Raw genomic sequence first — 24,758 nt, forward strand, 5'->3', positions numbered from 1 at the left:
AGATTTAGGGCCATTTAGAGGTTAATGTGCTAAAAAAATTTTTTTCAAAATTCCCAGACCATTAACTGATATTCATCCCCTGATAAGAGAAATCTCTTGGAGGGAAAAATCCTCCTGATATCCCTGCCTAGTAAGAGGATATTATATCCTCCAACCAGCAGATGTAGATGCAAAGAAACCAAGCTCCACCCCTGCCACAAACACACACCCCTATGCAGGTCTGGCTATCTGGATGTGCTGTCCTTTTCTTGTCTCTAGCAGCTGCTCTTCTGGGTTGCCCCTCTACAACTTTCGTTTTGTGTTACTTTTTTTGTAGGCATCCATTTCTAATTCTAAGTTAGCTCCCCAGAGGAGGTTTTTTGTATACTTCAGTCCCCTCATTCTGCTCTAGTGTGGTTTGTATATACATATACATGCAGCCACAGAAAAAAATGGAGAGAGACCAGGAGGGAGAATTTTGTTCAGCAGCACTAAAAGGGAGAAGCAGAATTGGCAGCCAGGACTCAAGCTAGGCAAATTTCTCTTCCCACGGCATATTTTATCGCACTCTTTAAAAAGAAATAAGCAAATAGACGTCTGTGTTCTATCATTTCTGCATCACACTATTACATACAAATGTCTTAAAATTTTACTTTATCTCCCTTGTATTTGTTTTTTCTTTCTCACTTTGTTTTTTCTATGCCCTTTTCAGTCTATTTTACCCTCAGAGAGGATCGATTTGCATCACTGATTTTAATCACAATTTAAATAATTGATTTGAATCTTGTTTTGCATTTTAGTTATTTTCCTAAAGAGAGGTTGATTCCCATTGGTAGGTAACCAGTAAAACATGTTGATTTGCAACTGAATATACCCTTCACACTAAAATTTGGAGGGGGGTTTACTAACCAGAAGGACATAGTGTGTCTATATACATTTATGTAAGCAGTTATATAGGGTTTAATTTATATTTATTCAGATTCTTAATTTTTACATGTTTATTGTTAGGAAAAATGGTGAATAATGCATTTATTTACTAGCTCATCATGTTTTACTCTTGATTTGTGCATTTGGATGAAAATTAGAATTCAATTAAAATTTTCATAAAATCTTAAAAAAAGAAAAGTATCTTAAATTTGATACATAAGAAAAACAGTTCATCCAAACATGTTTTGCATTGAAACTAACTTATTACCTCACCTTTGTTGTTTAATATCTTTTATTGGACCAACTTCTGTTGGTGGAAGGGACAAGCTTTTGAGCTACACAGACATGCAGCGCTCTGTGTAGCTCAAAAACTCGTCCCTTCCACCAACAGAAGCTGGTCCAATAAAAGATACGTTACCCATCTTGTGACTGTTGTATCCTGGGACCAACATGGCTAAGACACTGCAAACAATTATTAAACAAGGAAAGTATTATGTATAGTTAGTGAACTGAACTGATTGTTTCTGGTTGCCATGTCTGTCAAGATTTTAGAGCTAGCAGCTCTCGTTGTCTCACAGCTAGTTGTTGTTATTGATAGATGGCAAGAAGAAAACAAGCTTTCCTGCTTTTTCAGTTCCCAGTAAGTTTATTAACTTTGGCTGAACTAGTTGAGTAAACTCCATGAAGAATATATTCTCCCTGCACCTTTACAAGAGGCTATTGCTGTCAAAAGCTGGTTTAGCAGTTCAGCAGACTCTGCTTCCAGCTGATTAGCCAGTAACTTCTACCAGTTCAGTAGCTTGACTGTCTTGAAAACTTTGGCAGCAAACATATAACACTTGAAAGGTATTATTTATTTAATTTAAATAATTTTAATCATTATAGTAAGTTTAGGCTTCAACATAGGTTGCCATAATTTCTAATTTAATAGTTTTTTTTTAATGTCTTAAATACATCTAATTTGAATTTAAAAATCTGACTTTTATCCATGCGGCTTTCAGTATGTTTCTATATTGTGTAATAATTGTTCCTTCCTTTTCTTCCCCTTCCTCTTTCTTTCCGTCTCTCCTTCCTTCAAGTTTTCACTCTCCCTCTCTTCTCCTTTGCACTCGTTGGTGTTCCCGGATTCTAATTGCTGTACTCTCCCCCCTTCATTTTCTCTCTCATATACAGGTTCACTCTCCTCCCCCACCCCTCCCCTTACCAAACACTCTCCCACTCAGGCTTTTTGCCTCCTTGCTTTCCTCTTCACTTTCTCCTTCTAGACCTCTCCCTAGGCTCACCCTCTTTGCTCTCCCACTAATTCCCCCATAGTGTCATTCCTGAGGCTCTTCTTACCCACCCTCATACTCTCCATTCCCCAGGCTGTCTTAATCATTATCTCCTCTCTACCGCCTGATGTTTCCAGTCACCTCCTTCTCCTAGTGCTGTCCTCTTAAGATAGAGGAGTAGGGAACAGCAGACTTTGCCTGCTACGTAAAAAATGAGCCAAGTTGGGAAGAACATCATCACTATGAGAAAAAGTTAGTGAGAACATGCCACCACCCTGATTGCATTTATGGCTTCATGAACAGGTCCATGTGTCCTACTCCCTTTAGAGGGAGGCATCAGTGTGGTGAGTGAAGAAGTGCTGGTTTAAGGTAACTCCTGGATTAGTCTTTTGATTGCCTGATGGATAGTCTAGTCTCGTGGATAGGCAGAGATGATTGGAAAAGAGAATTTCCATGGAAAATTCTTAACATTTGTTTTTGTTCCAAACTGGAAGTCAAAACTTCACAGAAAGTTAAAGTTAAAAAAGTTAAAAAAAAATCAAGTCAGGATCATTGAAATCGTTCTGAAGATTATATTTCTAGATTACATGTGTTTCAAAGTTAGTATTTTATCAAGTAAAATGTTGACATTAAATGAATGAAAGCTATTTAATGAAACTTTCAACAGAAAAATAAACAACATTGAAATGATCCCATTAAGTGTTTTGATTTCTACAAAATTATTTTCTAGTGGAAATCTTTTGTCAAAAAGTTTGATCTATGCTAGTCGCAGACTCAGTGATAGATACAAGAACATCTGGCCTCATCAACTTCACTTACTCTTGGATTGCTGTTGTTGGCTATGAGTGTATGGGGGCAGCACCTAGGGAATCCTAAACTCCCAAAGTTTTTAGCATCACTGAGTCCCAGAGCAGTAGTTAATGTCCTCTCTGACATTATCAGTCCAGGGTCTGAGTCTCATTCAGCTATCAGATTATTTACAGTAAGTGCAAAAAAATTATATTGATCCTGAAGCTGATGTTTGACCTTGATGGGATTCCTGGAATGAACCAGGAAGCCCGAGGGGAGTTGAGCATGGGCTAACACATGACTGGCATGGCAGGAAAGGAACATTTTATTCTAGCTACAACATGAGTGGGTTAGAGAGCAGGCAGGTGGAACTGCTGGAGCAGTGCAGACAATAGTATCAAAGGTGTGGAGGAGACTATTAGCAGTTGGGATGGAAAAGGTGGTGCAGAATTGGACAAGTTATAGAAAATGTGACAGGATTCAATGAGAGTGGAGGACAGGAAGACATCTCAGCAACCAAAGAGACATTTTACCTGCAGTCCTCCACTGTAGAAAAGTGCATATAAGCTTGCCCTGTTAGAGTATTGTGATTGAAGCGGGCTACTCATGTTGCTGAGAAGAGAAACAAGTGTATTGTAAGCTGAAGCTTTAGTGGACAGGAACTGCAGAGCAACCACATGATCAGTTGAAATGTTACCAGTTTGTGTGTATGGAAGTGTTCTAAAAAATTCTTTGTTTCACAGAGGCTCTCTTTTTGCTATGGCAGTAGGTGTAACAGAATAGGTTTTCTCCAAGATGAATAACAGGAAGAGGAGCATTGGGAAAAGGAACCGAGTGGGTTGGTTTTGTATAAAACTTCCTTCCCTTCTTTTATTTTCTGCTGTGAAGGTGGCTAACCTACATTCCCCTTTGGTGGAGATAACAGCCTGATGTAATGCTTTATTCCTATAGGATTGGGAAGAAGAGGACTGTGACAAAGTGGCTTACTAGTGAGTAGTTATCCTTTGTATCTAGCATCTCTCTATTACCAAATGTGGCTAAGATCACCACTGTACTAATCATTTTATTTCTTTGTGTGAATTAGCGAATAACTCAGGGAGTAGCTCAGTTCCTAGGGTGCAGTGGTTCTGTTGTACACATTAAAAATACATTGTTGAGAGAGGGCCCTATCAATTAAGATGAAAGTGTGCACAGAGGAGCTGCTCATCCACTCAAGCCTATTCCAGAAGAGAGAGACTGCAGTCTCTACACATGCTACTCTCAGCTGCTGATTCATCACATGGAATGGCTTGAAAAGTCAGTAGAACTAAGGAATAAGTACAAAACACCAGAAAAGAGTAAGTAACTGCTGCAGTAGTCAGGGATAAGCATGTAGAGATGTATCCCAAGATTAAAAGAGTGATCCAGATCAGTCACAAAAAATGATACAGAGATGATTGCATCTGTTGAGTAGATCCCTGGCACAATCCACAGTACCAGCCATGCCTTCCAAAATCGCAGTGTAAACTGAGCTAATTTAATATGAAAGTTGAGACAGCAGAGGAACTCAAGAATACCATATTTCTTACAAAGACACTTTTCAAAGTATAACTGCACATCCAATGTAACCTTACTGCATTTTTTTTTTAAAGTGGGAATGATTGAGCAATCTTTGTGGGGCTTCCAACCACAATCTGCCTTTTTATATTTGCAAAATGCATAGCAGAGTCCCTACCCCCCACAAGCTAACAATTTAATAGCAGATTCCTGTAAGTGGATTCAAATGGGTGTAGGATCCTAAATATCAAACAGAAGTATAATGGAAAACAGTTCAGTATACAAGTAAATGGTATATAGCCATATTCAATAATGTAGTAATTTAATATTTTTGTAAAATAGCTACATAGAACTTACCTTTTGTGCCAACTGGCTGATTTAAGTACCTCCACAAAATGGACATAAAGCTAATAGGTACCAGGGTGAAATTTCTAAAGAGAAACTATTTCTGGGTTCCTAGCTAAAAAGCTACTCGCTCTCCTCTCCCCGCCAGAACACAAATGGGTGAATCTTTTCAAAACAACCATAAGAGCATTTTGTACATACAGTACTATAGGAGCTGGTAACCAGCCCTATATTTTGGCTGCTTGACTCTTTCAAGATACCTAAGGACTCACACCACTGTTGCTTTCAAAATTGGGCAGGGAGAAGATCCTAAGGCCTTTTCTTTGTATCATGAAATTCTGTTCAGGTTTGGGTGACACAAACTGTTAGACTTTTCCATCTGCCACTTGCATTGTCAGCAAAATTTTGAATCATGCCAAAACCAGAAATTTCATTCTAATGTAAGCACAAGTGAAAACATCAACAAGACATGCTGCACTGGAAATTAGGCATGGATACTGTGGTTGAAATATGATCAATCATAACATCTATACAAAAGAAGACTAAATGGGAATGGGGATTTCCTAACATTTGAGTGCTTGACTGTGTAACACCCTTTTAATACAGATTTATTTTTTGTAATAATATAAGGGAATAACAAAGACACTAGAGATAGGTAGGCAGTCTACTAATTTGGGAGAAATCCATACTCATAATACAGTCTCTTAATTGTTTCTGGAAGATTATATTGTACATATTCCAATAAGCAAAGGCAAACTGATTTTTGTATTTGAGTCTATTTTAATTCTAACTCAGGTCTTTTTAAACCAAGTAATTGCATCTGGAGGCTTGTTCTGGTTCCATAATAAGATGTAGGTGCTACCTAGTTCCATAAAGGGATGAAAAAATAAATGCAGAATTTTTCAGTGTCTCTTTAAATATCCATGGATGCAACTGTGTAGTGATAATACAAACACTCAGGAATTTAGCATCTCAGCAGCCTGACATACACCTGTGCTTCAGTTAGGCACTTCTAAGAGTTAAATTTTGCCATCAGCAGTTAAGAATATGATAGAAATGGAAGGCTAATGGTACATAAATATTATGTTGGGAACTAAACTGTTGATTGTCTCTCCTCCACTTTTTAAAACAATCTCTGATAAAACAAGTGTTCAAATAAATATCCTTTATTAAAGAAAAAAATCATTTTTAAGCACCAAAACTGTGAGTATGTTGTTACATCGCCTGTACAAGAAAAAGGTGATTTCAGTACTTGGGGTACAGGTTTCACTTTGAAGTCATGATAGTAAAAATATGAAATACACAGAATAATAATAATTACAGAAAAGTTGCACTAAAGAAAGAGAGCAAAAGGCAAACAGTCAAACCAATATTTTTTTCTTTTTAGTTTTCAGGTATTGCTAGAAATGCTCACGTAGTTTTTATTTTTTACACTTGTTGCTTAATACTTTAGAACATTGAGCATTATTAGGTATTGTAAATTTGCAGGAGTAGTTTTATAATACAATGTGCATTTAAAATGTCCATTTAAATATAATTGTGTTAAAGACTTTCTTAAAGCCAACCACAATGTGCTAGTGTTTGATTCTACTCATAATATTGCACAAAGCTAGTGGATGGTGAATCAGTTTATTTCTTATTTATTCAACCAAGCTAGAAAGTGTCAGTTTTATTAACCCTTTATTCATGCAAATCTGCAGCTTTCTGCATTTTACCTACTTTGAGGCTCTGCACTTAGAAACACATAAGATAACTTGTAAAGTAGGCAGCAACCACAGAAACATGTATGGAGAGGTCACAGTGAGTCTGTCTCTAATCACATACCTCTCCACAATTCATGAGGGTGAAAAGTATCTTCCAATAGATGTGAAGACTTGAAAATCAAGCCCCTCTACCGGTAAATTAATTACTGGGGAACCTTTGAATTACCAAGCAGAAGGTAAATAAAAACCATGATGAATTATTTAAAAACTTGATGCTGTGCTTTGTATTTGTTGGGCTCCTACCCACTGAGACCATAAACGAGCAATATGCTCCCAGTCAAGGTTTTTCTTAGAAAAGACCAACTGAGGGGGTGTCTGTTAAATCAGCTGTAGGCAGTCTTTCCTCATTCACATAATTATAGGTCCAGTAAAGTCACAAATTGGTCATATTCCATATTTAAAGATATCTGAGAATCCACATGGGGGAATGGAAGGAAGACCATTTTGGTAATATTAGGCGGCCCAAGGGCACAGGTTTTAGGAGATAGGATTTACAGAACTTCATTGTAATTCACAAGTTGCAGATTCACCCTGGTCAAAGCCAGGAATTTTGGACGAAGTCGTAACTGAATGGGCAGTGCAAAGCATAATATATACAACACTCCCCACCCCAAAATACATTGGCATACCCAGCCCCCTCCTAAAAATTCTAACCTTTAATACACGATGTTTTAGGCAGCAACTAAATATAAATCCATTTTATAGGAAAACTTTAAATTACAGTATATTTATAGGGTAAAAACAGCCACTGCTGTATTTTACACAGCAATACGGGTCAATGTGCTTCACTATACCAAAGAGCACTTTTTAGAATGAACCTACTGTCCGATATACTCCATTAACATTCAGGGCTGATGGGGGGAGGGAGGGGAGACCCGGTACAAATTACCAGGGCCCAGCTTCGTTGGCCCCGTTTAGCCAGTCCACCCTTGCTGGGGGGGGCTCAAAAAAATTTTTTTTTTACCGGGGCCTGCACCTGCTCTCAGCAGCCCTGTTAGCATTCAGTAAATGCAACATGCTCTGTCAATAAGACGCTTCCAGTTCTTACTGCTTCTCTGTAGCATATTGATTCTCTAACATTATACATAGTATCTTGCTTCGTGCTTATGGGATCATTACCAAAAATAACACAGGTAAAGTAAGTACATAAGCATTACAATGAAAACAGCTGCTTAAACTACAAGTAACCTTAATTTACAGTTATAGTCTTTAAATTCAGTGCAACAAAGGGAATAAAAGAACATTAACTAATGAAAGTTTCTGCTTCCTCGTCTCAATTGGTTGCATTTCAATAAAGAACTGCTCAGAGTTTGAAGATTTTTGACTTTACAGAACATAATGCTGAAAGGCAAAGTGATTCTTTTAATCAGATTCTTTGTAGTCTATTGAACCCAAAGTCCCTGATGCAGCCATTGAACAACACAATATCTGATCAAGTTTATTTATGTAACAGCTATGTGTTGTAGAATACAGGCTGCTAAACTTTTTAAAGAAATCTTTAAAGTAACATTTAAAAAAGAGAAACAAAACTAAATCACACACAAAATACGCAAACATAATATGCAAAAGTGAATAAAAGAAGGTTAGTCATTTTTAATGGATTTTGGGACCACTGTGAGGGAGGTACAGAAATTGAAATAAATGCTAATCCCATTCCTGATCAAAAGACTATTGTTGTTTACCTTTCATTTTTGGTTGCTCTAATAGCAATAAACCATTTAAATTCCTTTTTCTCACTGATAAATTCTCAGTCCCCAAAGTACAGTATATACTCATGCTTCCTGAATTTATATGTAGTTCAGATTGGGAAATTCCAATTCCTTACCTCAGTGAACCCATTTCACTACCAAACAGCTCTATTTTGAACAAACAAGCAAGTATTCTTGGCATGTAAAATGCACAAAAGAAGAGAAATTGTTGAAGATCAGTGGCTAGGAACAGAACAGTTCAGCAAATCTGATGTAGTGCATCCAGGAAGAGCAAATACTGAAAATCTCTAGTGATCATTTAATGTGCAAGCTTTTTTTCCTCTTATACACAAGTAAGTATTAATGCCATCCCCATAGTGATGGTTGCCATGGTCTCTCAAGTGCAGAGCTGTTCAATAAACCTACTGTCAGTTACAGCAAGGATTGTCAATTTCTCCAACACTTGTGAAAGTAGTTGGACTTTCCCCATATAACTTTTATTGCAATACCAGTGTAAATCATCATCTAAAAGCACTGGGAGTATTTTTATGCATGGAATTGTAAATGGCTATTAAATTGAAGAACTGTTTGAAACTGTGACATCCAGTAACTACTTTAGATTAAAATCTGATTTTTAATATTTTCTAGAAAACACACACCTTCTTTCCTTTTTAAAGTTGCAGTTTGAATTTGATATAAACTGTTATGCTCAGCACAGCAGCTATCTTTTGTGTGCATGTGCATAAAATATGATATTCCTATGAATAAGCAATGTATACAGACTCAGTCAGGAATCTAATATTTTAACTAAATATAAGTCTATCAAGGACAGGTTTATTTTTAATCATGAACAAGTTTTCAAGGCAAAGTTGACAAATCATATGTAGATACATCTGAGAACTCTGTAGTACAACACAGTACAGAGCTATTTAAACATCTCCCTATATAGTGATAAATTTGTGGATAATAAATTTAGTGTAAGGGGAAGGGACATTATGCCTGTTTTTCAAATTACACTATTCACCCCCCCAACTCAAAAGTTTTGCCAGTGTTTTATGCAAACTGTCCAATCTGCACTTTTGTTTCTTGCAGCAAGAAAAACTGGACATACTTGATGTCCCACTATTGCTGTTGGTCTAGCACTCAGTTTCACATACACTATATCATCCTAATTTGCAGATATTTCTGTTTTGTGCTACAGCTAAAAATTCATAAACTGGACCCAGTTTATAGTGTAATTAATCTGGAATATGGATGTCTGAAAACCATCGGCACACAAACTACTTACATTTATGATCTATGCTAAATGATTACACATGATAAATTTTGAAATGGTTATATGTAAAACCATAGAAAGAAACTTAGGTTGTCAGGTCCTTGACAAGCTAATGATGGATGTATCATAGAACTGATGCTCTGTCCAAGAAAGATACTGCCCCAAACCTGATACCTGGAGCAAAACTGGAATCATTTCTGAAAAATGAAAATGTTTCACTAGACATTATAAATAAGGCCAAAAAAATCAAGAAAAATGCCTATCAATGCCAAGTATAGAGTGGCAAATTATCTTTCAAAACATGACAGATCTTTATTATTCAGGACAATAATTGTAGAACAGCCTAAAGGTTCCAAGATCTGAGGTTCATTTTGGTTTTATAACCTATTGCCAAGATAAGTATTCTTGCTCCCACAACTATTTTAAGAAGAACTGTTATAAAAGTTAAAGAGGAATATGCACTCCGTTACACAACAGTAGCAATTCATGAATCTGCTTCTAAATGAAAATGAGTACAGTCATTTGTCCTTCATAAAATGAATACTGAACAAAAATATAATTTTGTAAAAGGAAAGGGGTGGCGTGTCTCTCAAACAGTACGTAAAATTTTAATAAAAATAAAACACTGGTCAAGACTTTCATATAACTTGAGTGTTTCTCAACTAACAAACATTACATGGAGCCTTTAACATAGTACAAGATTACTTAGAACTCTGTATAAGATGTACCTCTAAGTACTCTGGCATTATAAAACTAGCTGCCCGCAGCTATTAGTCATGCAGTTTAGGATTATTTCTTTTTAAGTTCTCACTGTATTGAAAACTGTACCCTCCCCTCCTTTAGAGCCACATACAGCCAGCATTAAAAGGAAGTGTAGTTTTCAGCCAAACAGGCTGTTAGGTATGATGATTTTTTTGTAGCTACTAAAGGAAATATTAACAACTAACAGAGAAGCATAACTTCCGTAACTGATGTTAATATGTTTAAGTCCTGCGTTCTCCTTAAATAAGAAAGTAAAGAAGGTTGCTTACAGTAATCAAACAAGAACAGTTCAAGCTAACAGAAAAATAATGTTACGTATTATCAAATTACAAAATATTGCTTCTTATAACAAATTTGTATGTATGGTATAACTATTAACTCAGTTCATCTCACCTAAATATTACTGTTTAAAAGAGCATGGAAAATCTACTTTTAAAATGTAGGGTGTAAGATTATATATGACCTTCTAAAAAGTTGCTGCAATATGCCATGTTAAGTGTACCATATTGTAAACACATACATTCTTAAATACATGTATTCCACTGTTATGGTACTTAGACTGTACAGTCATTTGTTGTTATTATTTTTCATACTAACATACCTTCTTTGCAGTGAGAAGAATAACTAAAGATATCTTAGTTGCATCTCTATCTGAATTTTAGCTATTGTGGTACAGCTATTAAATTTGTTTTTCAAGCAGATGATATTTTCAGTGCACTGAAAAGTAGGTTTCATAGCTGTCCTGATGTTTTAACTGCATCCCCCAGTAGCTTTATCAATGCAGCATTCTTCCCACTTAAAATGTTCCCTCACTTAACTGGCCATATATGCTAACGCAAATGTAAAAAGTGCTTAAAGAATTGAGAAAACATCCTGAAGACCCTTTTCTTATTACAGTTATATAAAATGCATATCTAAACAACTTAGCTTTTTATCCAACCTTGCACTTGTGGAATGAATAAAAAATAATCTGAAAAAAATCAATGTTTCACGTTTTTTCACATACTCAATCATTTGCCAAAGGAAGCCTTTTTCTACCATGCAGCTGATGGTCAAAATTGCTGGCTTTGAATTTTCTGAAATGAAGAGGAAGATTGATCTCCAGCTGTGGGGTATTTTTTTGTTGTTGTTTTTTTCCTTTCTTCAGTGGCTGCTAGTCACCTGTGTAAAAAAACAAAACAAAGAATAACTGAAACATAATTTAATTTCAACTGTACAAATCCCCTCCATTAAATACATTAAGCGGCATTTTTAAACTCTTAGATTCTGCTTAATTCCAGTGGTTTAGAGCCATCATAGTGGCTCCTAACAATCCCAGCAACCAGTGTATTGGGCACAGCCAGGGCTTCACTGTGCCCTCTTGGGGTTATTAGCAGCCAACACAAGATAGAGCACCCTCAGGCTGCTCTAAATTGCAACAGGGGACTGCACTGTCAAATAGCTGGCCTCAAATCAAGGTAGTCTAGAAAAATCTTAGTCACCCCATCCCTGAGTTGCTCTGGGCATTCCTTGGTCTCAGTTGAGAATCTGGGCTCTTATGTTATTGCAACATTTGACTGATGACTCAAGTCAACACAAACTTCTTTAACAGACTATGCAATCTTAAAATGAAAAGTATAAAGGATCTAAAACTTCCAACTGGCTATTTTCTGAACATCAACAATTTTCTGTGCGCCACTGCATCTTCTGGTAGTGATTCAAATGAATGCAGCTGACTCATGTATTGTCTCGTGAGATTTAGAAATTATAGGGAAGACATAAATGGAAAAAATTTAGTTTCAGAAGCTAACCCATATAACAGGTAGTTGGAACCTCTGTGACAGACCAGATTTAATCTTTCATGTGTTGTTTCATTCTGTATATTTATAACTGTAATTTGAAAAACAATCTCATCTATATGATTTCTAAAATAAGTTCTTGTGAAAGTATACAAGGGTTGCTAAAATGCTTAAAATAGTGAATGGATATTCCACTTTTCCCTTTCATTATGGCATAAGCATGCAATTAACAGAGGATGATACTCCATACAAGGAAGTATAAATTAAGTGCTTCAGAAAGTGCAAGAGGGGGACTTTTTTTTTTTTTTTTTTTTTAAAGGACAGTTTGTGTGATTTAAGGTCTTAGAAACAGGTAATTATTTGAAGACAAAGAAAATATGAATGAGAAATGGAAGTTTCAACTCCCCTCTTAGTGAGTTAGTCTGAGGCAAACACTACATTTTAAAACTAGTAGAGAAACCAAATATTCCACTTTAAATTCTCAGTTTTACAATTCACATGCCTTCTCTTTTAAAACTTGTATAAATGCCAATTTCCCCTCAAAATTCAAGAAAAAAGCAATACTCCTTTCACTCCACCCTCTCCACAGCTCCCAAATAGGTCACCCTTCTTTTTTTATCATACTCCATTTTATAAGCCCCCTGGGACAAGGACTTAGTCTTTGTTTGAAAACACATGCATTTTTAAGACTCTGATTAATAAATTAGGATAAATATGTATGTATCTATTAATAAATTGATATATATATATCTCATAGGGCACCCTATGAAGTACTTATAAAACATTACTACTAGGGCTGTCAAGCATTTAAAAAAATTAATCGTGATTAATCACACTGTTAATAATAAAATACCTTTTATTTACATATTTGTGGATGTTTTCTACATTTTCCAATATTTGATTTCAACTACAACACAAAATACAAAGTGTAAGTGCTCAATTTATATTTATTTTTATTACAAATATTTGCACCATAAAAGACAAAAGAAATGGATTAGGTGAATTAAAAAATACTAAGTACTGTAAAGCAATCTCTTTATGATGAAAGTTGAACTTACACCCTAGAAGTCCAATCAGTCCTACTTCTTGTTCAGCCAATCACTCAAACAACTTTGTTCACATTTGCAGAAGATAATGCTGCCTGCTTCTTGTTTACAATATCACCTGAAAATGAGAACAGGTATTTGCATAGCACTGTTGTGGCCAGCATCGCAAGATATTTACATGCCAGATGCGATAAAGATTCATATATCTCTTGATGCTTCAACCATCATTCCAGGTTCTGCATGATAACAATCCAAAGCAGTGCAGACCGACACATGTTCATTTTCATCATCTAAGTCAGATGCCACCACCAGAAGGCTGATTTTCTTGTTTGGTGGTAAGGATTCTGTAGTTCCCGCGTCAGTGTTGCTCTTTTAAGACTTCTGAAAGCATGCGCCACACCTCATCCCTCTCAGATTTTGGAAGGCTCTTCAGATTCTTAAATCTTGGGTCAAGTACTGTAGCTATCTTTAGAAAGTTCACATTGATATCTTCTTTGTATTTTGTCAAATTTGCAGTGAAAGTGTTTTTAAAACGAACAACATGTGCTGGGTTATCATCCGAGACTACTATAACATGAAATATATGGCAGAATGCGAGTAAAACCATGGAGCAGGAGACATACAATTCTCCCGCAAGGAGTTCAGTCACAAATTTAATTAACACTTTTTTAATTTTTTTTTTTAACAAGCATATCAATGTGGAAGCATGTCCTCTGGAACAATGGCCAAAGCATGAAGAGGCATATGAATCTTTAGCGCATCTGACATGTAAATATCTTGCGATGCCATCTATAACAGTGCCATGCAAATGCCTGTTCTCACTTCCAGGTGAAATTTTAATTAAGAAGTGGGCAGCATTATCTCCCATAAATGTAAACAAACTTGTTTCTCTTAGCAATTGGCTGAACAAGAAGTAGGACTAGGTGGACTTGTAGGCTCTAAAGTTTTACATTGTTTTGTTTTTGGGTGCAGTTATGAAACAAAAAAAACCCTACCTTTGTAAGTTGCTCTTTCATGATAAAGAGATTGCTCTACAGTACTAGTATGAGGTAAATTGAAAAAACTATTTTTTTGTTTCATTTTTACAATGCAAATATTTGTAATAAAAATAATATAAAGTAGTCACTGTACACTTTGTATTCTGTGTTGTAACTGAAATCAATATATTCGAAAATGTAGAAAACATCCAAAAATATTTAATAAATTTCAATTGGTATTCTATTGTTTAACCGTGTGATTAATCACAATTAATTTTTTTGAGTTAATCACGTGAGTTAACTGTGATTAATGGATAGCCCTAATTATTACACATCCACTATACTTTTTTCCCCCCAAAACCTTTACTGCTATTTGGATAACTAAGTTATCCGTATTCGGGGAAAGAAAGCATTCACAAACCATTTTACCATCTTCCTTATATTATAGGGAAGAGACGTATCCAAGATCAATCAAAGGGACGCCTTTCTACCAAGTCAGCTCAAATGTTATTCCAATTTATCACAGACCGAATTTTTCTTAGTGAGGGCAATTCTTTTAAAATTGTTTTACCCTCTGACTGCAGTTATAAAGGGAATTTTAATCAGCAATGACATTCTTTTAACAGATCCTGGCATTAAACTGATTTCCTTGTACGAGAAAACATGCTCTGAAATTTCTGCAGTAGACCATTATTTAAAGTACTAGGTAATTAATTCTGTTAAATCAATTTATAAATTCAATCCAAGTAGGGTCACGTCTGTGAAAATAATAGTAATTCAGCAGAATAGTGTTACATATGTTTCAGTCTAATGCTTCTAAAATCAGATTATTTCATACAATTCCTCAGCATAGCCTAGTTTTTGTAAGGTTTGTTTGTTTTTAAACACAAACCATTACAAATCTATCAAAAACTGTCAGTTACAATTACATCCCACTGAAGTATTTTCATGGTAACAGAGTGTGGAGGGGGTAGAATGCAAATGCCAAATGTGTGTATAAGTCTCTGTGGAACTCACAGTCCAAATTCCATAAGATTCTAAGCACCTTCAACTTACTTACAGTTAGAGTACCGGTATTTAAGGTTCAGATAACGTTAGCTTACAAAAGAAGATGGCAACTGGTGCCCTATCAATACCTCAGGTTAAAAAAAAGGGAAGGATTTTGAGGAAAGCAGTTTACAATATTCTGAGGTATTAAAGAGTACTCTTCCCAAGAGGAAAACAAGATTCAAAAAGATGCAATTAGGTTTACAAAACTATTACATAAAACCAAATCACTGAAATAGGTTTGGTCAAATGTCTAGAAAGAGTGACAGAAGAATGAACACGCTAAAAAAGTAATTCAGCCCACATCTTCGATTTTATAACAATCGCCATAGGAAATCATGAGGGACCCAAACCTGTAATCGTGAAGTTAATAATAGTTTTGAGGAAGGTGTCAGCTCTTGAGTGATCAACAACTGTAGTGAGAGCCAGACAGCCCTGCAGATCATACCAGCTTTTGACTGTGCATTCCAACAGCATGCAAGCATATCTGCGCCTTTGGATTTAAGACAGGTTCACGCTTCCTAGCAATAAAGCTGGATCAGGAGAAATACAGTAAAACTAAATCAAACAGATCAATTGATATGGCTCTCTAGTGGCTAATCTACCAGTGGGGTGGAGGGGAGGTAACTGTTTATTTTCCTTTTTTAAAATTTAGAATAGGATATCAAATAGGCATAACAATTTATTTAATAGCTTTAATTTAGTAAAGATTTGTAATCACATTAAAATACTACAGCTTGTTTGTTTTGCTGGGCTACCATCCCTTTTTAATACCTGTGATACTTGCACTAAATGTCATTTCACAGCTGTGTCAGTGTCCCAAAAGCTCTCAGTCCCTGGAGTGCATTACTGCTTAATTATTAACATACAAATGGGGTGTCTTTTACTACCACTATATATGTGGTTTGAATGCAAAATTTATTATTTATTCCCTTTAACTCACTATACACCTTGTGAGAGTCCATTTCTAAGAAAGTTTTTTAAATAAGTTCTTTAGAGATCCTTGTGGCTTTCTCCTCGATCTAGATTTACATTTTTATTTACTTATAAATATATTTATTTGAACCTTTTATTTATATTTAAATATGGCCATGTTCTATCAGCAGACTTGATACAGAAAAACAGCACTCTGTCAGTCCAGTTCATAGGAGTAGCACAGAAGAATCTGTCTCTTTTGACTACCACCACAATCTTGAAAATTAAAATTCCTTGGCTATTTCTGCATTGTTCTGAACTCACTAAAACTAGCTATCTTAAGTCTAAGTTCTGTTCTTGTATCACATCTAACTACAATGCCTGGAAATTTGTGGGGTATTTTATGAATAGCAGAGGTATAAATTATACTGGCATATTTACTGTTTATGATTTAGAAATCTAATCAGACCGTTCACAGATCTGAAAGAAAGCTATCAAAAAGCCAGCCACCAAGATGCCAGACAGACAGGGTCGCCAACAAGATTTCAATATGCTTAGTAGTCAGATCTAATCTTCTTTGACTTGTAATTATTTAGCTTCAAGTGGGAAATACACTGGATTTTTACACATCAGAAGCAATTAGAAAACATTTGACATTAGTAAATGTAGGGGTATATTCAAGAGTGATTTTGTTGCATTATTATTTCTGAAAGCTCTTTTCAATCTTATAGTCTGGTCAATATACTGAGGTTTAGGTTTTTTGTGAGGACAACTTCTGTCACTGGTTTAGCAAAAAATGTTTACAAAAAAAATTTCTGGCAACAGTCCAGAAATATGTTTCCCTTATAAGTTTAATTAACTCCCTTTGATATGCCAATGGTTCAGATTAGATATGCACATTTTTACCAGTTTATGTATACTGCATGATTTAGGCACACTCCTAAATCTCCTAGACTTTCTAGCCAAAGCTTAGCAGATATTCCTAAAAAAGTGTCAACAAAATAAAATTTAATTTTTAAAAATATAGGAAATTTACAGGTTAATTTTCCCAGTCTGTGCAAGTCAAACTCTCCTCTTCATCTTCTGATTCAGGTGATGCCTCCTTAATTCTTCGCAGTGCTTCATGGATGCTGCGTGTTAAAGGGTCAGTGTCAGGCAGAATTGTAAAAGACTCTCTCAGAACATCTTTCTGCACCTTCTTCAGTTTCACCCCTTTTCTTATCTGTGCCAAGATGTTATTGCTGTCATCTTCATCAGGGAAAGGAGGGAGATTTCTCTGCTCAACTTTTCTTAGGTGAAAACTACCACGCTTCAAGGAAGCCAGCACCTCATCCATTGGGGAACTCACTGCAGCAAATCAAAAGACTGAGTTAGTATTAAGTTTAATATATTTACACATTTCAGCATCTTCATTTTTGTTTCCTATATGACAAAGGGTAGTTACCACAGCAATTTTGCAGTTTTGCAGTTTTGACCTTTTTTTTTTCTTTACTGGCAAGAAGAAATTATATTTGTACTGTGAACACTATAATATGACTTCTGAAAACCAAATAACATCAGCATATGGTATACAGTATGGCTACTTTGGCAGATAAGTTTTCCTGCCTGCAAGACAACAATCAGTTACAAAATCAAAATACATTATGATGTCTATTTCCTGTGGCTCAAACTCTGATAGTGAGCACATAACTTAACTGACTGGACTGCATACTCTGTGTAATGCAAGCACCAGAGGAGAAACTGAATTCTCAGGACATGCCTGAGGTAGCTGGTTTGTATCCACTGCATGACTTCTACTACAAGCCATGGAGGACTAGCAGATGTGGTCAGGTGCAACAGCATGTATTTCCCTCTCCTCCAATCTGATATGCGGAGGTTTTGGCCAGTGGATTTGCACAGTACTAATCCCAGCCTTCTCAAACGCCCCACTCCCCTGTATTTAAAGCAAGCAGAGCAGTAATTTAGCTATGTTAAGGCACAGAGTGAGGGCTCTTTACAGTCAACCTGCAGCTTTACTCCCCTGTGAAACAAACATAGTATTTCAACTGGATTCTGGGTTTGCAGATCTACAGATTAGGTGGGGGCCAGGATTAATGTGTGTCAAAAAAACCCAGCATAATATTTTCAATACAATAGTGGGAACTAGCTATGTACCAGCATATCATATCCAAAGTGAAACATTTATCCATAGCTGAAAAACTCTCCCCAATTCTCCTAAGTGTATTGTGGAATACATTTTTATGACATCCTTTGTTATCCATCGGATTTCAACAATCCTGAGTTGGGTTGGCTTTGTGTCAGAGATATGCCTTTCGAAGTCCCTCCTCCTTTGTGAAAATCTGCCCAAATTTGGTCAAGTTAGCTCAGATTTTTGTAAAGACAAACACATAAGGGTACATTCTAAGCTCGTTGTCTGATCTGCTTATGATGTGTTCAATGGTTTGGATGGTCTATCTGCAGTCACAAAAAGGGGAGTCTTTGGTTTTCCACTTGCACATCAAGGATAGCAGCAGAATACGGACCCTGGACTTCAGAAAAGCGGACTTTGACTCCCTCAGGGAACTGATGGGCAGGATCCCCTGGGAGAACAACATGGAGGGGGAAAGGTGTCCAAGAGAGCTGGTTGTATTTTAAAGGATCCTTATTGAGGTTGCAGGGAAAAAACCATCCCAATGTGTAGAAAGAATAGTAAATATGGCAGGCAACCACCTTGGCTTAACAGTGAAATCCTTGCTGATCTTAAACGCAAAGAAGAAGCTTACAAGAAGTGGAAGATTTGACAAATAACCAGGGAGGAGTATAAAAATATTGCTCAGGCATGCAGGAATGAAATTAGGAAGGCCAAATCACACTTGGAGTTGCAGCTAGCTGGAGATGTTAGGAGTAACAAAAAGGGTTTCTTCAGGTATGTTAGCAACAAGAAAAAAGTCAAGGAAAGTGTGGGCCCCTTACTGAATGAGGGAGGAAACCCAGTGACAGAGGATGTGGAAAAAGCTAATGTAATCAATTATTTTTTTGCCTCTGTCTTCACAAACAAGGTCAGCTCCCAGACTGCTGCACTGGGCAGCACAGTATGGGGAGAAGGTGACCAGCCCTCTGTGGAGAAAGAAGTGGTTCAGGACTATTTAGAAAAACTGGACGAGCACAAGTCCATGGGGCCGGATGCACTGCATCCGAGGGTGCTAAAGGAGTTGGCGGATGTGATTGCAGAGCCCTAGGCCAGTATCTTTGAAAACTTATGGCGATCGGGGGAGGTCCCGAATGACTGGAAAAAGGCTAATATAGTGCCCATCTTTAAAAAAGGGAAGAAGGAGGATCCGGGGAACTACAGGCCAGTCAGCCTCACCTCAGTCCCTGGAAAAATCATGGAGCAGGTCCTCAAGGATTCATTTCTGAAGCACTTAGAGGAGAGGAAAGTGATCAGGAACAGTCAGCATGGATTCACCAAGGGCAAGTCATGTCTGACTAACCTAATTGCCTTCTATGATGAGATAACTGGGTCTGTGGATGAGGGGAAAGCAGTGGATGTGTTATTCCTTGACTTTAGCAAAGCTTTTGATATGGTCTCCCACAGTATTCTTGCCATCAAGTTAAAGAAGTATGGGCTGGATGAATGGACTATAAGGTGGTTAGAAAGCTGGCTAAATCGTCGGGCTCAACGGGTAGTGATCAACGGCTCCATGTCTATTTGGCAGCCAGTTTCAAGCGAAGTGCCCCAAGGGTCAGTCCTGGGGCCGGTTTTGTTCAATATCTTCATTAATGATCTGGAGGATGGCGTGGACTGCACTCTTAGCAAGTTTGCAGATTACACTAAATTGGGAGGAGTGATAGATATGCTGGAGGGTAGGGATAGGATACAGAAGGACCTAGACAAATTAGAGGATTGGGCCAAAAGAAACCTGATGAGGTTCAACAAGGACAAGTGCAGAGTCCTGCACTTAGGACGGAAGAATCCCATGCACTGCTACAGACTAGGGACTGAATGGCTAGGAAGCAGTTCTGCAGAAAAGGATCTAGGGGTTACAGTGGACGAGAAGCTGGATATGAGTCAACAGTGTGCCCTTGTTGCCAAGAAGGCTAACGGCATTTTGGGCTGTATAAGTAGGGGCATTGCCAGCAGATCAAGGGATGTGATCATTCTCCTCTATTCGACATTGGTGAGGCCTCATCTGGAGTACTATGCCCAGTTTTGGGCCCCACACTACAAGAAGGATGTGGAAAAATTGGAAAGAGTCCAGCAGAGGGCAACAAATTGATTAGGGGGCTGGAGCACATGACCTATGAGGAGAGGCTGAGGGAACTGGGATTGTTTAGTCTGCAGAAGAGAAGAATGAGGGGGGATTTGATAGCTACGTTCAACTACCTGAAAGGGGGTTCCAAAGAGGATGGATCTAGACTGTTCTCAGTGGTACCTGATGACAGAACAAGGAGTAATGGTTTCAAGTTGCAGTGGGGGAGGTTTAGGTTGGATATTAGGAAAAACTTTTTCACTAGGAGGGTGGTGAAGCACTGGAATGGATTGCCTAGGGAGGTGGTAGAATCTCCTTCCTTAGGGGTTTTTAAGGTCAGGCTTGACAAAGCCCTGGTTGGGATGATTTAGTTGTTAATTGGTCCTGCTTTGAGCAGGGGGTTGGACTAGATGACCTCCTGAGGTCCCTTCCAACCCTGATATTCTATGATTCTATGATAGCTGCACCTTTAATGATTGTTCAGGTGCAGTTCAGTGTGATCTAAAGTCTGTGTGGATGGTTGAAATGGGAGGGTGGCTTGTTGAGTCAGTAATAATGTACTTGTTTGGAATGGTAAATGTGGTCCAGTCACTTTGCCATTCCCTGGCGAGAGACAGGAGATGTGATCCATAGTGGTTTTTGCGATTTCAGGTGTTGTTGGGGTATGTTATCCATAACCTGGCTGGATGGGAAGTTCTGGGTTGCCTTTGGCACAATTAAGTTCTTGTGCTGTAGCTCTATCTCAGTGGTTGAAGGTTTGATGTTTGCTAATACTGAAAGCTACAGCAGAGGTGCTGATTTTAAAGTTCCCATGATGATGTGCATGGTCTGATTCAGCTGCCTATCCACAAATTGAGTATGGTAGCTTCTTGTCCACACTTGTGCACAGTACTCAGCAACTGAGTTCACCAAAAGAGGGCTAGAAGCAGAATTTATAACTAATAAGTCCTATGGTGCATATATTGTAACTGCTGCACTTCTCTTAGTGAAGAACTGACAGTGGTTACAAGCTCTATCAACTCTCATATTTTTCACCAGGTGACACCTGTAAGTGTCTTCAGGGTCGGCCTAGATCAAATAGCACCCCAGGTGAGGAGTATCTTCAGCATCCTCCCCTCCACTTGTTTACCCACAAGGGCACAACTGACAACATTCTAGGCGGTTCAAGGAAAATATCGTTCTCAGGAAGTCTGCAAGGTTCCACAAGATTCTAAAAAGGTCCAGAACATTCTAGGAGGTTAGTGAAAAACAAATCCACATACGGAATACCTGAAACATTTTACATTCTATTTTTCCTTTTGTCACTAACAACAAAAACAGCACCTTGAGCCTGGCACCCCAGGCGATCACTTGCCCCTAAATCTGGCCATGAGTGTCTTACAAGACCCAATAATGCTCCCGGAGTTTGACCAAAAGTAGCTGAAATATGTTTAAACCCAACTTCAATAGAAAGCTGCCCAGCTGCATGGGTCTCCACACACAGACATCCTTGCAGGATCAGAGCCTTTGTGTGCTTACAATAGTAGAGAATTCTTTTGTGGATGGTAGAAGAAGTTAAAAGCATCAATATAACAGTAACATTCACCTTTGCCACACACCAATCAACCTCAAGAAGAGTCTGTGCTGACATGCCCACGATGTCAGACACCTGACAACACCTTTGTGTCTAGGGAGATTTAGACGTTCTTGCAACACTACGGAATTTTGACAATGAAGATAATTAAAGATTTGTACCCAGAATTTATAAGCTGGTCAAATGCATAAGTTTCATTCAGACTTAATTTACAATCTGTTTGAACTTTACATATTTGGGTCATGGACAAATCTGGACAACACTTTTTGAAAACAAAAATGTTTGTCATGTGATTAAAAAAAAATAGACTGTTGAATCTACTTCAGACTCAAAATATCCTGTGGTCTCATTCACCACAAGAAATTTCAAAAGAAATTTTTTGAAGGAGTTAGGTGATTAACAATAAGTGTTGCAAATAAAGGCTCCACGGAGTCACTACCATAGCTCTGTGCATGAGGCACAAAAGGAGCTTCACTTATGTCTGACTACTTCTCAGCACACTTTTAGTTAAGGTTAAATAAAATCACAGTACTGGCACAGAGCCAAACGGGTAGGTACTTTAGAAAACAAACTTTGCTAAATGAAAAGTACAAAGTGTGAAATCCTGGCTCTATTTAGGTCAATGGGAAGATTCCTACTGACGTCTTGGAGCAAGGATTCCATCCCAAGTTGGTATGGAAAGACTATTTTCCCATGCTTCCCAGAGGAATCAATTAAAATTAAGTACTAAAATTTTAAAATTAATCACTTATGTCTCAATGTTTATTTAATTTCTAACTAGCAATCTGTGGTGGTTTATTCAAAGCTGCCAACACCAACTGGGTTGATGGAAAGAAAAAGGATACACAGAGGTGGCAGGGTGAGACAGATAAAGGTAAGTACTGCAATTCATTTCATTTTTGTATACAGCATAAGTTTTTGCACCCATATCTGATCTAAAGACGTCTGTTATGTAATGTCTGTCAACTGAAAAACTGACTGCATCCTGAAGTGCAATTTGTAGTTTATGTGGAGTTATATATAACGGAATCAACAGCATACACTACAGTACAAATTCTCACCACATGAGTTCACCAAACTTTTCAGTTGAGGGCATTAGAACAAGTGTTGCATTGCTAATTATATATAAAATCCAACATACCCTTTTCTACACAGCAATCAAAAAAGGGGGAAACAAAATGACAAGTACATTCTTTAGCAGTTAATTGAGTTTAAATAAATATAAACAAAAATATTACCTCTCCTCCTTTGTAAACCCTCTAGATCTGTCTTCTTAAGTTTCTTCTTGGCACTGACTAACTGACTGCTATCAAAAAGATGTGCTGATGGGACAGTTGTAGACTGTGGGACTCCTGTATCCTCACTCTCCTGTTTAACAGGGCTGTCACTTTTCTCTAAAGATTCAGTAGAGTCTTCCTTGATAGGCAGAGGTGGCGGCGGCGGCGGCGGCGGCGGCGGCAAAGGAGGCGGAAGTGGAACTACAGTAACAGTATCTGGTTGAAGCTCATTACTGGGAAGAAGAGGAGGAGTAGTATGATGAGAAAGTTCAGAGGTAATGCCACTGGGAGGTAACGAACTATCTTCAAGTTGTTCTAAGCTTCTGGGCTCCTGGGTTTGGAAAGGCTGGATTACTTTTCCTGATTCCACCTCCTCAGTTTTCTTTTGGATCTGTGTGGTTACTGGTAGAGATTGAGGTTGATCTACACAGGGCACTGAGCTGAGTGTACTACTACTTCTTGTATGAGCCAGTCGCAGTCTGGTTGATTTAAGTATTACTTGCCCAGGATATCGCTAAAAGGAAACAGTTATTTAAAATTAGATAAGTGTATGCAATATACTATACTAGAAACTAAAGAACATGTGATCAGATGATTTTGCCTTTGTGACAAGGAAACTCACTTCAATATTTTTGTTCTTTACTTTGCTGTTGTATTGCACTGGAATTACATAAGAGGTCTCTTGCACTGCAGTACATTTTCAAAAACACATTCCAATAAAATGTGCCAGCATATGGCAGCACAGTGGTGTACTGTGTGTGTGTGTGTGTGTGTGTCTGTGTATACACACACACACACACACACCCCATGTCATAGTTTAAAGTTTTGCAAACACGTAAATCCATCATTCCCAGATTACGACTTCCACATATTGCAAGCCTCCACCTTCTCCTCCCCTAATTCATACCAGGTGGTGATAGACAAGCACATTCTTCAAAAGGTTATAAATACTGCACCACTGGGATTATCCCAGTCATCTTCTCTCCTCTTTATGTAACTACTGGTTACAGCAAAGACCAGAATGGCAGAAAGATCCTACGTTCTAAATCAAGGGTGATCTATTGTCTCACTGTGAGGTCTTGGTCAACTCAATCTTTGTGCTTAAGTCAACTCAGGGATGCAAATGGACAGACATCATACTTCTCCAAGAACCAAGCTCTTCATCTAAATTAATGGTTCCTGGAAAATAAAAAAATACAATCTTCCTTCTCCCCCCCATAAAACAGGCCAATGAGTTGCACTGGAGCATGTTCAGGCCATCAGGTCCGATGAGCTGGTCTCAAATGCAGCATTGTACTACTTACTCAGACAACCTTCAACACTCTTCACTGGCACCCCAAATACTAGAATTTTTTGTCAAAGATGAGCTTTCAAAGTGGTCTTAATCTGGTTTCTACATTTGCCCCCCTCCTCCCAGTTTGTGTCCTTGCAAATTGCAACTGTTCATACAAACTGCTGAAGGTGAAATTAAAGGCTGTTTTTGAAAACTGGGCCCAATGTGTATTTTCTTAAAAATTACCACAGATGACTTAAAACATAAAAATTTTACAAAGCTACATAGAGCCTATCCATATGGATAT

The 24,758-nt window shown here is 37.6% G+C and overlaps 1 protein-coding gene and 1 long non-coding RNA gene across 11 annotated transcripts in view; one reads left to right on the forward strand and one right to left on the reverse strand.

Moving 5' to 3' along the window:
• The window catches only part of JMY (junction mediating and regulatory protein, p53 cofactor), a 134,973-nt gene that overhangs the window by 2,412 nt on the left and 107,803 nt on the right, over positions 1-24,758 (reverse strand). The window contains exons 9-11 of one of the 2 annotated variants that reach the window (XR_005600510.1): positions 23,140-23,692; positions 17,136-17,446; positions 11,343-11,497 (exon numbers count right to left, since the gene is read on the reverse strand). Coding sequence is in view for 1 of the 2 variants with exons in the window: in XM_039544878.1 (XP_039400812.1) it covers positions 17,139-17,446; positions 23,140-23,692 (861 nt within the window). In the remaining variant the exon portion in view is untranslated. Of the gene's footprint in view, positions 1-9,094; positions 11,498-17,135; positions 17,447-23,139; positions 23,693-24,758 lie in introns of those variants that run through there. The other variant, XM_039544878.1, reaches the window with a different exon arrangement.
• The window catches only part of LOC120408212, a 42,936-nt gene that overhangs the window by 2,307 nt on the left and 15,871 nt on the right, over positions 1-24,758 (forward strand). For 4 of the 9 annotated variants that reach the window (XR_005600513.1, XR_005600520.1, XR_005600519.1 and 1 more), the window contains exons 3-7: positions 3,855-3,955; positions 17,192-17,468; positions 21,367-21,565; positions 22,683-22,775; positions 23,326-23,453. This is a non-coding gene — a long non-coding RNA (uncharacterized LOC120408212). Of the gene's footprint in view, positions 1-3,854; positions 3,956-17,191; positions 17,469-21,366; positions 21,566-22,682; positions 22,776-23,301; positions 23,454-24,758 lie in introns of all 9 variants that reach the window. The other 5 variants (XR_005600518.1, XR_005600517.1, XR_005600512.1 and 2 more) reach the window with 4 other exon arrangements.

The sequence above is a fragment of the Mauremys reevesii genome, linkage group 6, assembly GCF_016161935.1.
Source record: "Mauremys reevesii isolate NIE-2019 linkage group 6, ASM1616193v1, whole genome shotgun sequence".
Taxonomy (NCBI): domain Eukaryota; kingdom Metazoa; phylum Chordata; order Testudines; family Geoemydidae; genus Mauremys; species Mauremys reevesii.